This window comes from Danaus plexippus, chromosome 6 (assembly GCF_018135715.1).
Source record: "Danaus plexippus chromosome 6, MEX_DaPlex, whole genome shotgun sequence".
NCBI classification, from domain to species: Eukaryota; Metazoa; Arthropoda; class Insecta; order Lepidoptera; family Nymphalidae; genus Danaus; species Danaus plexippus.
This window is the reverse complement of record NC_083540.1, coordinates 1,276,572-1,290,612: the sequence shown is the minus strand read 5'-3', so window position 1 is coordinate 1,290,612 and position 14,041 is coordinate 1,276,572. Positions and strand designations below refer to the sequence as shown.

Genomic DNA, 14,041 nt, shown 5'->3' with positions numbered 1-14,041 from the left:
ACACCTGCAATTTACAACTGTACATTTGTTTAAAAAAAAATATGTTTAACAAATACCTTTTACTTTGACATTTTAACAATTTTGTTTTATTCAGTTGTAATAAGAATAACCTCTAATAATAATAAATAAATGGAATATGCCTTTATTCCATTCGAAAAACTGTATAGTGTTTTCTAGACACAGTACCCGTAACTATAATTTGTCCAACAAATGAAAACGTTGACACTGCCAAAATACTCCACGAACTTTGTAAGTAGCATCGCTTACGTACTTTTCAAATGTATGAAGCTTTTGAATTACTGTGTTGGTACTTTTTATTATTTAAGTGACTATAGGACAATGTATTAAAGATTATATACCTACTCTTTTCTTTCACCGTGTTATTGGAATATATTTTTATGCGCTGGGAGTTTATAAAAATATAAAACAAATATATAAAAAAAATAATTAAAAAAAACAAATTTATTGTATAAACATAAAATAATGAGCGTTATTTCAATCTGATGTTTAAAGACGTTCAAAAGCGATTTTAGTCCTTCTTAATGTGTCAGCCTTTCCGGTTGAAGGCTGCCTTGTCGCTGCAACTGAAATTTAAGTACTCGTATAATTGTACAGAAGAATGCTTCGAACTTCAGCACTTTTATTTATTAAGTGGTAAAAACTTAAAAGTATAAAAAAAAAAATTATATGTTTAATGGTGCAATTTTATATGCGTGTTAAGATATTCTCTGACAAAGAAGTTACAAATTAACCAGCCTTGAAATCAGCTGAAATATACAGACGTAGAAAATCGAGACTTGCTTGTTTAATTCGAGGTTAATTTAATGATAATTATATAAATATAAGTTTTACCTTTTGCCTCCCTTTCCGTGACATTCTGAGCTTTCACTGGAGCTGGAGTCACTCTTGCTGTCACTGTCAGTGCCTGTTTTCATATTACCTGGAAGTATATAATACATTGTAATGACAAACTTATTTGACGCACCACCTGCGACCAAATTGTTTCTTCATGTTTATTTACTTTTATTACTATGAAACGAAACTTCTCGATATTTGTTGAATTCACCGTGCGGGTGCCGAGTCCATCGCGTTGCAGGGAGAGGAGCTTTAACAGTGTTTGACATTACAATCTTGTTGTACGTTTAAGGAACCCCTACCTAACGAACGTCAAACACTCACCTACACCGTCCAAGTTTTCTTCTACCTAACCAAATTTGAAACGAACCTACTAGAGCTGCCTTCGAAGTACGTTCCAAGAATTAATTGATGTTAGTTCTGGTCAGGCCCAAGTGTTTTAGTCGGTTGTAGAGAGATTTATCTTTATCACTTTGCCAGCGTACAAATTTACTACGGGTTCGTTAGTGAGCTCGTAGTACTTATTGACCTTGATGGCAGGCTCTTTGGGGGTCGAGGTTGGATACAGTTAAATCATATTATGAAATTCAATAGTTATTAAAACCAATTGTTATGTAATATTATTGTTGAGAAACGTATATAACCGCGGAAACCTAGGGAATTCAAATGAGAAGCAAAATAAAGTTGTTCCAAATACTTTCAAAATTTAATATAATCGTTTTCTGAATACAAAATTACTTTTAAAACTAGTTGGATATTAGCTCAATATTTACAACATTAGTTACTTACCTGGCCAGCAGAAAGAACTACTCACAACTAAAATAAATATCGCAATGAAGATAATTTTAGCCATTATTATGTTTGTTTGGTAGAGTTTTGTTCACTTTCGTCAGTTTTATAGTAAATGTCGCGTGAAAGGATGCAAAAGAAATATCTAGCGACCTTCAATGCTTTGATCGTTTTTACTAGTTAGTTTTTTTAACACGTCAAGGAAGCTATTTAATTGATTTAAATTAATACCTTTCAGGACAGTAATTTATACTATACCATAAATAAATCTTTCATGGTGAAATAATTTTCAGGAAACATAAAAAGATTCAATAAAATATAGTTTTAAACCTATTGAATAATAGAATTTTAATCCTACATGCGATTAGATTTATCTTGTTTCGATTATTTAAAATTTCATTACCTTCGTTCGATGTACGGCTTCCGTAGACGGATAAATAATGCAAACGATGTAGGTATCTATATATACAGCATGACACGAACCAGGAAAATAAAAATGGTTATTTATTTTTGCGTTCCCTTTACATCATTAATGGCAAAGTATCCATAAGAATGGGTAGCAATGATATTTTTTTAATTTTGATACACCTATTATAACAATATTTATAGTCTTTTCGAAGTGAAAATTCTTATGAGACCTCCAACGAGGTTACGTTAAACGTTTTACGCTGACGGAGAGAGAAAGAAAGATACACAAATGTAGAAAGTAGGGGTGAGGATGAGAGTGAGTCGGTAGATTCCAAGCATCCGCATGGTTTTTTGGCCGTGCAGCGAAATAAACAGTGTGAGCGTCGTGAAAATTATATATATATATATATATTTTGTTTGATTTCATACACGTATAATTTAATAGAGCAGTATTTTATTTTCAAATGTAGTGGATAAGAAGTGTTTAGAATTACGAAGTCTCACTTCTTCCGCGCGCAGGAACTCCACGTCCTATTTTTTATTTATATAAATATTTATTTAGAAAGTCGTAGATGTCTTTTATGAGCCCCATATGAAAATTTGGTGAAGGTTATTATTTTTAACAACGGTTTTATTAAAGGGCACAAAATATATTTCATATATTAAGAGTCACATATTTAAGATATTAATCAAGTTGCATACGAAGCTTTGACTTCGTTCGTAAATGTGAATACATTATAGTATAACAATAGTTTATTAAAGGAAAAACAGGCAGCGCTTCATGCACTATATTCACTGTGACAATGCATACCTATAAGAAGCGTACTGGTTTCCACAAATCAAATCTTCAACAAAAAGAATTTAGGCCCTACACTATCATAGAGCTAACTAGCATACAATTTTATTTTTTTGAGTACTTACACTTACAAGGCTTTCGGGGCTTCTGTAGCAAGAGAGCTCCGTGTATTTATTATAGCCATTATTGTAAGAAAGGAAGAATCTTAGAGTGTGCAAGTAAGTGATTTTTTTTTTTAATTTTGATTAATAAAGACATTCAAGTTCATAATAATAAGCAAAACTTTAAACATTTGTATGTCCTTGACATAGGTTATAGTCTAGTTGCTACTAAATGTATATTGATTTCACTTGGAGATTATTAAAAAACATCAGATCACAGCATCACTACTCGTTGATCACGTTTTGTCTACAGCAGTATGAGTACAATGTCTTGAGTCTTCATAACAAGTGCTTTACATACATAAATATGTTACCTAGTCAAATAAAAATGGAATTTTCCTTTCTGACGTATGACTTAAGATCGTGAGCTGCTGTCTACTCAGAGGTTTGTCTGGTAACACTAGTAACGAAGCGTTTTTCGTTTGTGAACGAAAAACTGCTAACTCTCCGTGTTTAGTGAGACGATTCAAACTAGGGCTAAAAAGACAGTTATTAATTTTGACCGAACACTTGTAGTTTTTTGATGCAATATTTATTATAAATACCTATGAATTTTCGTTAATTTATTTTTTATATTATGTGTAGTTAGGAATAAGTTACAAGTTACTTATTAAACATTTTGTATTTGTTATACTTATTAATGTACGAAGATAATTATACATATTATTTATCTACTTAAATACGTTATAAGAAAATAGAGTAACGTGCTAAATTAAATTAATTATATGAATATTGTGTTATTATTATTTGAAGCAAGGCATAGAAATAATATATTTTCGAGAACATTTTTTTTATTATTGAATCATTATGGCAATTATATTTTAGCCTATTATATCACATTGGTTGCTTTTGTCTAGATTTTTCTTGTTTCAAGACACTGGTGTCAGCGCCTGGAAAAGAAAAAAAAAATTAATCTTAAATTATGTTAGCATCAGAAATGTGATTTATAAAATTATTTTTTTGATTATTATATGTGAAAAAAATACTTCGTATATATAAATGTTCTGTATTTTCTGATAACCGCTTTCATAGCCAATTGTAACTTACCCGTATCCTTTATGTCCATAACCACCTCCAGCGCTAGCACTGGCACTAGCTTGAGCACTAGCACTGGCACTGGAGCCGCCATAACCACCTCCACTGTGTCCACCACCACTATGACCACCTCCGCCATGTCCACCATGACCTCCGTGGCCACCCCCACTGCCACCTCCGTTGCTACCCCCGAGGCCTCCTCCGTGACCATCTCCATTTCCGCCTCCAAGGCCTCCGCCATGACCAGCTCCATTGCCACCTCCGTTGCCACCCCCGAGGCCTCCACCGTGACCATCTCCTAATCCACCTCCATTTCCGCCTCCAAGACCTCCGCCATGACCACCTCCGTTGCCGCCTCCATTGCCACCCCCGAGGCCTCCGCCGTTACCATCTCCTAGTCCACCTCCAAGACCTCCGCCATGACCACCTCCGTTGCCACCTCCAAGACCTCCACCATGACCACCTCCATTGCCACCTCCGTTGCCACCCCCGAGGCTTCCACCGTGACCATTTCCTAGGCCACCTCCATTTCCACCTCCAAGGCCTCCACCAAGACCACCTCCGTTGCCACCTCCAAGACCTCCACCATGACCACCTCCATTGCCACCTCCGTTGCCACCTCCAAGACCTCCACCATGACCACCTCCATTGCCACCTCCGTTGCCATCTCCAAGGCCTCCACCGTGACCATCTCCATGGCCACCTCCTATGCCACCGCCGCCTCCTCCTCCTCCTCCAAACCCGCCACCGTGACTACCTCCTGATCCACCTCCTTTGCCACCTCCAAATCCACCACCCCCACCAAAACCACCGCCGCCGCCGCCGCCGGAACCGAAGCCACCACCAAATCCTCCAGAGCCGCCTCCATAACCTGTTTAAATATATATAATGTAAAATACCTTAATCTAATATATTTATTAAAATAATGAGATCTAGCCGTGATCACGGGCAGACGATATGTGATCATTGTTGCTGAAAAGTAACCGAAACGTCAGGATTGTGTAGTTTTAAAATAATAAAATCCGCGTAGTTTATCCGAAAAATAGTAGTTTCATTTAAATTTTTATTAAAATGTTTTAAATATTAATAATATAATAACAACAGTGTACCTGGTGCAGCACTAACACAAGCTATAACCCCGAAGGCAACACAAGCTATCGTGAGTCGAGCCATCTCGTTAATTGTACTGAACGTGCTCTCCTACTTGTATTTATATGTCCCCGTCTATGTGTCATGACTAGTTATAGTTTTCACGCTCCTCAGTTTTTACGAGTGCTTTTTGCGTCAATTTCGTTAAAATGCCTTCTCTATTCCGCCTGATTTTATACAAGGAAAATTGTTGTTATGAGCACCTACAACTGCTAACTGGTTTGACATGGTTTCGCTATTCTGAAATGCATCTCTCAAACCGACTCCAAAAACTTGAAAGATAACGTAATATGAACTCCATTTTGGTGATTTTTAACCAAAATGGGCTTCCTTTCACTGAACATCTTAATGTGCGATTTTGGTATTGAAATTTGATGGAATAAGTAACGTAAGTTGCTACTCATTGTCAGAAAAACAAACGAAAATTCTTTACATTACGTTATAAAACAAAAACACAAAGCTTTGATTGGTTTCAACGACTTGCTTTTTTCACTTTCTTTTACTGCCTTTGTGATATTGTTATTAGGTTATTTAATATCTAATTATAATTCGTAATGCCGCTATATCAATAGTTTTCATCGTCCCCGCATTTTAAATAATAATAAAGATTATATGTATATGTGAAACGCTTTAAAGAAATATCCGAACATTAATTTTCGTAAAATCTATACAAGTATTGTATTTCTAATAAAATATAAATAAATAAATAAACAAAACACTGCATACCGAATAACGTACGGCCGCTTTAAGGACATCTTATTTTTTTCCTTCTCAAAAACAGATATTGTTATTCTAGGAATATAATTGATACTTAAATATAAACAACATTTCCTCGAATGATTATTTTCCTTAAACATTTCGCTTGATTTATCGCGTGTATGATAAAACGACGTTATGGCTATGCTAAGTACTTACTTGTAAGTTAAAGGGTCTATCATATGAATATTGTTTGGAATCAAACTACTAGAGTGTACAGGTCCCCAGTCAACTAGTCTGTGAGGAACCGTCTTCAAGCAATATCCTGACCAGCGTCCATGACGGTCAAAAGTAATATTAAAATTAATAACATCAGTATATCTCATATATTTTTTATTGTTTATTTTTTGTGGTCTTCAGACAAACACGAATTTGCAACATATTTAGAATTTAAGTTTGATGATCGAATTCGTTTTTGTTTTCCTTTATTTTATATTGACTTATATAATTGAGTTCAAAAAATTTAAGATTTTTACAATCGATGTATAACTTTTATATATGTATTTTTTAGTTGATATATTTTATGAAGACTGTACGTATTATTCAAAGTCAAGGACAAAATCAAGGGCTTCGTACATTATTAACAATCAATGAGATTAGAATTAACAATCTTATATACTTGTACGATATAATATATTTTATATAGATTAAATTATTATACACAAATGAATTCTCAACACATTAAATTGCTTCGTGATATTATTATTCCATTATAACAGTCTCTATAAATTATAAGGTTTCTAGCTTTATTTATAAATTATGACTTTGTTAGTGCTATTAAATGAACTGAGTTGATGTTGGGAACAAATTAATTTCTAATAAAATATAATTGGCTTTACCAGATGCATTAAATAAAATTGTATGCACTAGACAATAGGAAACACATGGAAATCCCAGGTGTAATCCCAGCATGATCTTGATTATATCTTTATGATATACTAGCTGTGCCCGCGACTTTGTTCGCGTAGAAAAAGGACCTTACTACAAAATTTCTTCATAAACAATGTTAGAGGTTGCATTAGCAGTTTCAGTGAGTATAAACAGGCTTCTTGCATTGCTCAATCGAGATAATTGCACATGAGAAAAAACAGGGCGTGCGCAGATCTACACCCACACAACTCATGGTTTATCCCTCGGAAATTAGTACATTAATTAAATACAACATGTCATTATTAAACCCATTGAGTGTTCAATGCAAGTGACTTTACATAAATTTGGTTCAAAGTAGTTTAAAAATATTCCCAGGGGGATGAGGGATTTTCCCGCTGTAAAAGGTACCCTAAATGTTGCATCAGGTGATCAGCAACCCCCATATAGAATTTAATTGAAATCCGTCCAGTAGTTTTTAAGTTATAAGTGTACAACAGACAGACGGACAGATAAAAATTTCAAAAATCATATTTTTGGCGTCTGTTTCTTCTAGGAATACCCCTGTAGGGATTTATATTCATTTATTTTCAATGTACAGAATTGACCCCGTGAACGATTTTATTATATGTAATATCAATGATTACAGCATTGGATATTACGAGTATGTTTAAAAACTATTAGTTATCGTTTCAGATTACAAAAAATATATACATATATGAGCATTCAGACCAAAGATCTTTGTTAACCGAAAATGAGAAAAATACTTTTTCCTTTTAATGTATTGTATACGTAAAATTATTCAGGAAATAAAAATATTAAAATTTGCTTATAAACTATTAATATATTGCGAAAATTGGGTTTGTACAATCCTAATGTAATAAATGCAAAACTTTGCGAGTTTGCTGTACAAACTATACATCTATATGTATGGCTGTGTGGGAGTGCATGAACACAGAGTGTATTCAAGGTTATCACAGATTAAAAACATAAAATTACTTTACAGATGTTGATGAAACTGTACAGTAATGTAGCTTAGACAAGACATATACTATGTACCTATATGTCATAGTTTCGAGCAGTTAGCTCAGGATCGCTTCAACAGTTGTTTGAGGAATGGCACAAACGATGGACGTCGGTGCCGATAGGATAGCATACAGATTGCTTTCATACACTTTATACATTTCCGCCGAACCCAAATCCGATGTCTATACAGATGAAATCACAAGCAAAAACTAGTGAGGGATAAATTTGTCTGACAAATCCAAATTAACAAACCTCGTACGAAGCAGTGATTGAATTCAGGATTCAAAAATGCACAATTTATTTTATTAATAAAAAAAAAAAGAATCAAAATACATCAAACAATAACTTGGTAAATAATGATTTATATGTTACAAAATTCTCCTGACAAAATTTTATAGCCATTTTTCGAACGATAAGAAAAAAAAAAATTTATACTTTGAGATATATTTTATTCAGTTATGGATCATATCCCTACCAGAGACCCCGGCCTGTACTGCACTCCCAACAGACCATTGATTTAGTGTCCTAATTCTTAGAATATATAAAAAGAGTATTAATTTTATATAGTAAAATAATAATCGTCTGCAAGTTTATTTGGAATGTTTTTTTTAATCTTCAAAACATACATTATTGTTAATTATCAAAGTAAACGGAAAAATTTCTACAGACCATGAAGAAAAGTGATCTATAATTTAAGTTACCTTTTTCTAAAGTTGAGTAAATTTGAAATAATCTGAATGATATCAGAGATTTAAACCTGTCATTTATTTATGTTTAAATATATAGGTGTAAGGATAATTAACAACAATATAATATAAAATGAAGTATTTTTAATTTATATCACAAAATTACAAATATCGGAAAAAAATTCTAGAAAACTGCTTGTTGCTGAAAGGGCGTCCTTAACGTCTGAAAATTAAAGAAATTTATGGTTAATTCATAGTCTGGATTTGTTTGGAATTTTGAAATTCACATATAATTGAGGTGAAAAGTGCAATAACTTTTTACATATTACTAATATTACTGTTGATTGAATGAAACTCACCCGTATCCCTTGTGTCCGTAACCACCGGCGCCGGCACTGGCACTGGCTTGAGCACTCGCCCCTGAACCACCGTAACCTCCGCCGCTGTGACCTCCTCCTCCATGGCCTCCATGCCCGCCTCCTAAACTGGAACCTAATCCACGTCCTAATCCGCCACCACCGCCGCCGAAGCCACCTCCATGGCCACCTCCGCCACCACCGCCGCCTCCGAAGCCGCCACCACGGCCTCCTCCTATACCACCGCCTCCTCCGAAGCCACCACCGTGACCACCTCCAATGCCACCGCCGCCCCCTCCGCCGCCACCAAATCCTTTGCTACCACCATATCCTGTTCAACATAATCACAGTTAAGGGAATTATGATAGATAAACATAGTGCTGAGTACTTTTTTCAGAATAAATACTCATATACACTAAACAGTTGAGATTGCAAAAAAATAATAACATTGTACCTGGTGCAGCACTAACACAAGCTATAACTCCGAAGGCAACACAAGCTATTGTCAGCCGAACCATCTCGTGAACTATACTGTCCGAGCTCTCCTACTTGTATTTATATGAACCCGTCTGTCTTGTTACTGAGCAAACGTTTACAATGCTCTTCACTTTTTTTAGCTGTTTTTTTAGTGTAGTTAGGTGTTAATTAGTTTTGTATCGGTTATTGCGAATTGCATCTCGTAAATGGACTTTAGATGAATTTTAAATTGTTCGCTAGAATATAAGACTTCCTATTATATAATAGTCTTTTATAGTTAAAAGTAAATCTAGTGTCTAAAATATAGGGATTATTTTATATACAAATTAATTTTCTTTTGTTTGTAAAATATTTACAACAGATTTGTTCCTAGTGCATAGGCCTATGGACCATACAATGATTATTTTCCTTATTTGATTATATAGAATTGGTAGTTTTTAAAACTTGATTAGTACTGTAACGAAATATCGATATCCGTTAGCCCTACGGAGAATGCTTGATATCTTAGTGACATGTGGTGAAGTTTAAGTTATGTAAGGATATTTCTTAAAATATCCACATTAAGCAAACTAGAAGAGTTATAATCGACATTGTAATTGGTTGAAAAAAGAGCTATACATAAAAATATAAAATATGCAATATTGTCGTCCATTTAAGACACAAATATAGGTTAGGAAAAAAATCGATTTGCGTTCAGTGGAAGTGAATTTTTAAGACAAAAATTGTATTTTCACTAACAGTTTAACAGAGCGACTTTTAATCACTTCAGAAAAAGTTTATGGTCACGCTCCTGTCTCCTTTTGCGGTAGCAAAAAAATCATAATTTTATGTAATCGTAAATTTATCACCATTTTTTTTATCGGACACTAATAAGGTCTAAAATTTTCAACTCTGTCTGTCTATGCTTGATTATTTTGTGGTAGGTAAATAGACAAAAAAAAAAAATCCGAAGCATGGTAGAATATTCTGGGAGTATTCAAATCCTGTGCAAAGATTTAGGCAGCTGACGCATCAATTATAGCTTATTTAATACTACCTACTAATTTTTTTGACACTGAAATAGCCACAGTTGGACATAATATCAATAACTAAGATTTTAGTTGTCCAGATCTCTGAATAAACACACATAAGTAGGATGGACCTTATACAACACTAACAAAATTACACTAATATATAATCTATTCGGATAAAATTTTTGCGAAATTATTCTTTACATGCTTATAAAAAATAAGAGAGGCGAATGTATTTATAGAAAAACATTTTGCTGTGACCGTTTTAATAAACACCAAATTTATTTGGTAACATATTTATAAAACTTTCAATATTGCATGAGGATATAATTTACATTTGTCGGTTAAATGGAATTATGAGCATATGTGTACGTTTTTTGTCGCTATATTTATCCTTCGCTTTAGACCGACAAAGTTTACAGCACTATAATAATACAAAAACATCGAAGTATATCATAGAAATCTCTCGCAGTGATTTAAACATGTACAATGACGTAGTCTTTTGAGTGCTAAGTTTTTTTGTTGCCGTATCAGCAAGCACACTGACGGGTGCACGATTTAATTTTTATTTCATCTTAAAGTATTTTCGACGATGCTTGAGCACCACTTAATTTTTTGCAGCCGATGGTTGGATCAACGCTTTAGTTACTATAAGATAATGGAATTTGATTACAAGGGCGCTTAGTAAGATTTTTTTTATTATATTTTGTATTGTCGGATATTGTTTATATTTTTTGGAATAAGTTTATACACACAGATTAAGTACAGAATTAATTTGTTATATCAATGGAAAAGGTCTTCTGTGATCTGTGCTAGTCAAAAAACTGTAACGACCTAACTGTTAAAATAAATAAATATACGTATTACCAAACGAGGGTCTTTGAGATAGATTAGACCTAGTAGAGCACCACTAACCTCAATATTACAACTATAACTCCTAGAAGCCTGTGTTTGGTTATTAATCTTATAATATCTCGTTTCCGTATCTATAGATAGGTAGGTATGTATAATGAAAATGATACCCGATGCTGACTGTGTATTTAAGATATATTAAAAATAATAAAATTGGGACTTTTATCAACGCAAATAGAGTCCAAAAAAAAGGTTGTTAGAATTCTTATCCGTCAGTCTATGTTTTGTGCACTTCGGGTAGAAAGCGAGCCCAGAGTCCATACATACGTATCGACTTTATATAATATTTTTATATACGTAGCCTGTTTAAATATGTTACTTTTTATTACTTTTCATTCTTCACATAATTTTATATCAATTTTGTGGCTGATAAAAAAATTTGGATTTTCTTTATATTACTTTAGGATAAAGCATGGAAGGTGCAATATATATTCAGGAATAAATTGCATTTATTTCAAATGTTTTATATCTTGATACAGCTTGGTGATATAATTCATAACAGTGCTGGGAATCGTTAAAGAAATCGACGAAAACAAACGTGCAAGTCGTATGTGGTTGAAGAGCTGGCGAATAAAAAATACAGTTGTTTTTGTTGAAATTACGATTCAGAATACATGTACTTGTACATGTAGTGTTCACCCATTTGGTTTAGAGTTTCCTCCAAGCAAAGGCGATATATATGAATACCACGAATTTGTTTTGTTTTTATTTTTTGCTGACAAAAAGCACCACAAACTCGTGCTGGGTGTGCCCGAATGTTTTATTACGTAATTCATGATGAAGCACATTTTATTTGATACAACAACTGGAGGCCGAATGAAGGTAAAACATTTTCAAGAAAAAACTAATTGCCTCCCTATAAATTTTTCGTTTTATCTAATTACATACTCGAAGGGTGGTACAGTCCTCCCGATTCTTATAACATCAAAATACCAAACTAAAGGTGGACAAATATTTATTTTAGAAAACGCATTTAATTTTAAGCAGATGTATCTGTTTTAAATCTAATTACAAATGTATATGTAGACTAAATCTTATCAAGTTTTTTACTGCTTATATTCTACTAGCTGTTGTCCGCGGCTTGATCGCTTTTCGCATAACCATATATATATCAAACTTAAAGTAATTACATACAGAAAAGGGGTGATGAGAAATGATAGACAACCACAACTAATAAGCAAACGATAGACAATCATAACCAACAAACAAAGATGAACATTCGAACCGCATGTTAGTCATTACAGACGGATTCATTACAGACAGATCAACGGAGAATCTTAACACCGCGATCTAGGTTGATGGCGTATTTCATCAACGCCATCTATCGAGCACAGTGTTCAACACTTCAACCGCGCCCGCTCGCACTGCGTTATTTGTTATTTTTGTTACCTCTCATAAGTTTTAATATTAAGATTAACATATATTAGAACATAATTTTTTAGTAACTTATATAACTAATTAACTATTGACTAATATATAATAAATAACTAATCAATATTAAGTTGTAGTGTTTAAAAGTTTTGAAGAAGTGCTTGAAGTAAATTTTCAATTGACCATAACTTCTTTTTCCCTTAACAGATTTTGACGAAACAGAGTTTTCACAATGCTCCTAATTATATGTAATCCAACTGTGAAAACCGCGTTCAAATCCGTTGAGTAGTTTTGAAGTTATAACATGACAGACAGACAGACAAAAATTCTAAAAATAGTTTTTGGTTTCTATGACCCTTCTTTAATTGCCTCCTATCAGTTTTTTGGAAAAATATTTAATTTACAGACATTCGATTTTTACTGTCTTATTTTATGTATGGATTAAAGCAAAAAGACAGACATTTGTAATTGCATGACGCGTTTCAACTACCATTCAATACATAAACTTATCTTCACGTGCAGGCTCATTAGATGTACATTGCATAATGAATTATGTTCTGTTGCTGCTAATATTATGATTTAACTATTGATAACAAAGAGGTTAGCGTAGTTCAGCTATATACATAGTTTTAGTGAACCACTCGTGATACATGACGGAATTTAAAGGTTAATTTATGTCATAGCAATTAATATGGGATATGTAGCGGAATGAAGTTGGTAATTTTCACACTTATTTGAAAATAGCTTTTTTTAAGTTAGAATATCTCATTAAAAGAAGTCTGATTTTAAGAATGACTAATTTGTAAACAAGTTAATAATTCTAACAATAAGATACGACGTTAATAAAATTATAAAACCCATTTTTTATATAGTTACATGCACATTAATAATTTGTAATTGGACGTAAAATACACTTGGGAACGGGAAATTTTACTAAATTTACAATACTTTATGGTAAAAAAAAACTCTAATAACATTAAAAATGAGATGATATGTTACTCTATAAAACATTTTGGTAACAATTACAATGCAAGTAAAATTATCGGCTCAGTTTTATGTATATGAAAAATAGTTTTTTCAAAGAGATCTATCGCATACTTAATACTTTAGTTATATTTTTGTATCTCATGGTTTGTTCAAAATAGTATGGTTAAAATGTTTTAAAAATTTTTTTTCGCCAATTGCTCTATGTTCTTCTTGTTTTAAGAGATTATTTGACTTATGTTGTTTTGTGTAATTAATACATACATATGAAATTTGAATAAAGTAGTCAGTAAATAAGCAAAATTTTAACTGTGACTCATAATTCATAATTGCATCATATTTCCGAAGTAGTTAAAAACTTGTACGGTTTTTGTGTGAAATAAAAATAAATGAAACGAAAACA

General features: G+C 33.0%; 2 protein-coding genes and 1 long non-coding RNA gene across 3 annotated transcripts; all 3 read right to left on the bottom strand.

Annotated features, from left to right (window-relative positions):
• Window positions 1–449: 449 nt before the first annotated feature.
• On the bottom strand, window positions 450–1,962 carry LOC116779124 (uncharacterized). The gene is made up of 3 exons (XR_004354171.2): window positions 1,645–1,962; window positions 853–940; window positions 450–584 (listed from the first exon to the last, which is right to left on the bottom strand). It is a non-coding gene; the product is annotated as an uncharacterized LOC116779124 (long non-coding RNA).
• A 1,820-nt stretch (window positions 1,963–3,782) lies between these two features.
• LOC116779154 (uncharacterized) lies at window positions 3,783–5,310 on the bottom strand. Its single transcript, XM_061529811.1, has 3 exons — window positions 5,154–5,310; window positions 4,057–4,915; window positions 3,783–3,899 (listed from the first exon to the last, which is right to left on the bottom strand). The coding sequence occupies exons 1-3, from the start codon at window positions 5,215–5,217 to the stop codon at window positions 3,893–3,895; spliced, it is 930 nt and encodes a 309-aa protein (XP_061385795.1). The 5' UTR covers window positions 5,218–5,310; the 3' UTR covers window positions 3,783–3,892.
• Window positions 5,311–8,657: 3,347 nt separating this feature from the next.
• Window positions 8,658–9,480, bottom strand: LOC116778693 (uncharacterized). The gene is made up of 3 exons (XM_061529573.1): window positions 9,339–9,480; window positions 8,888–9,215; window positions 8,658–8,751 (listed from the first exon to the last, which is right to left on the bottom strand). The coding sequence occupies exons 1-3, from the start codon at window positions 9,400–9,402 to the stop codon at window positions 8,745–8,747; spliced, it is 399 nt and encodes a 132-aa protein (XP_061385557.1). The 5' UTR covers window positions 9,403–9,480; the 3' UTR covers window positions 8,658–8,744.
• Window positions 9,481–14,041: the final 4,561 nt, after the last annotated feature.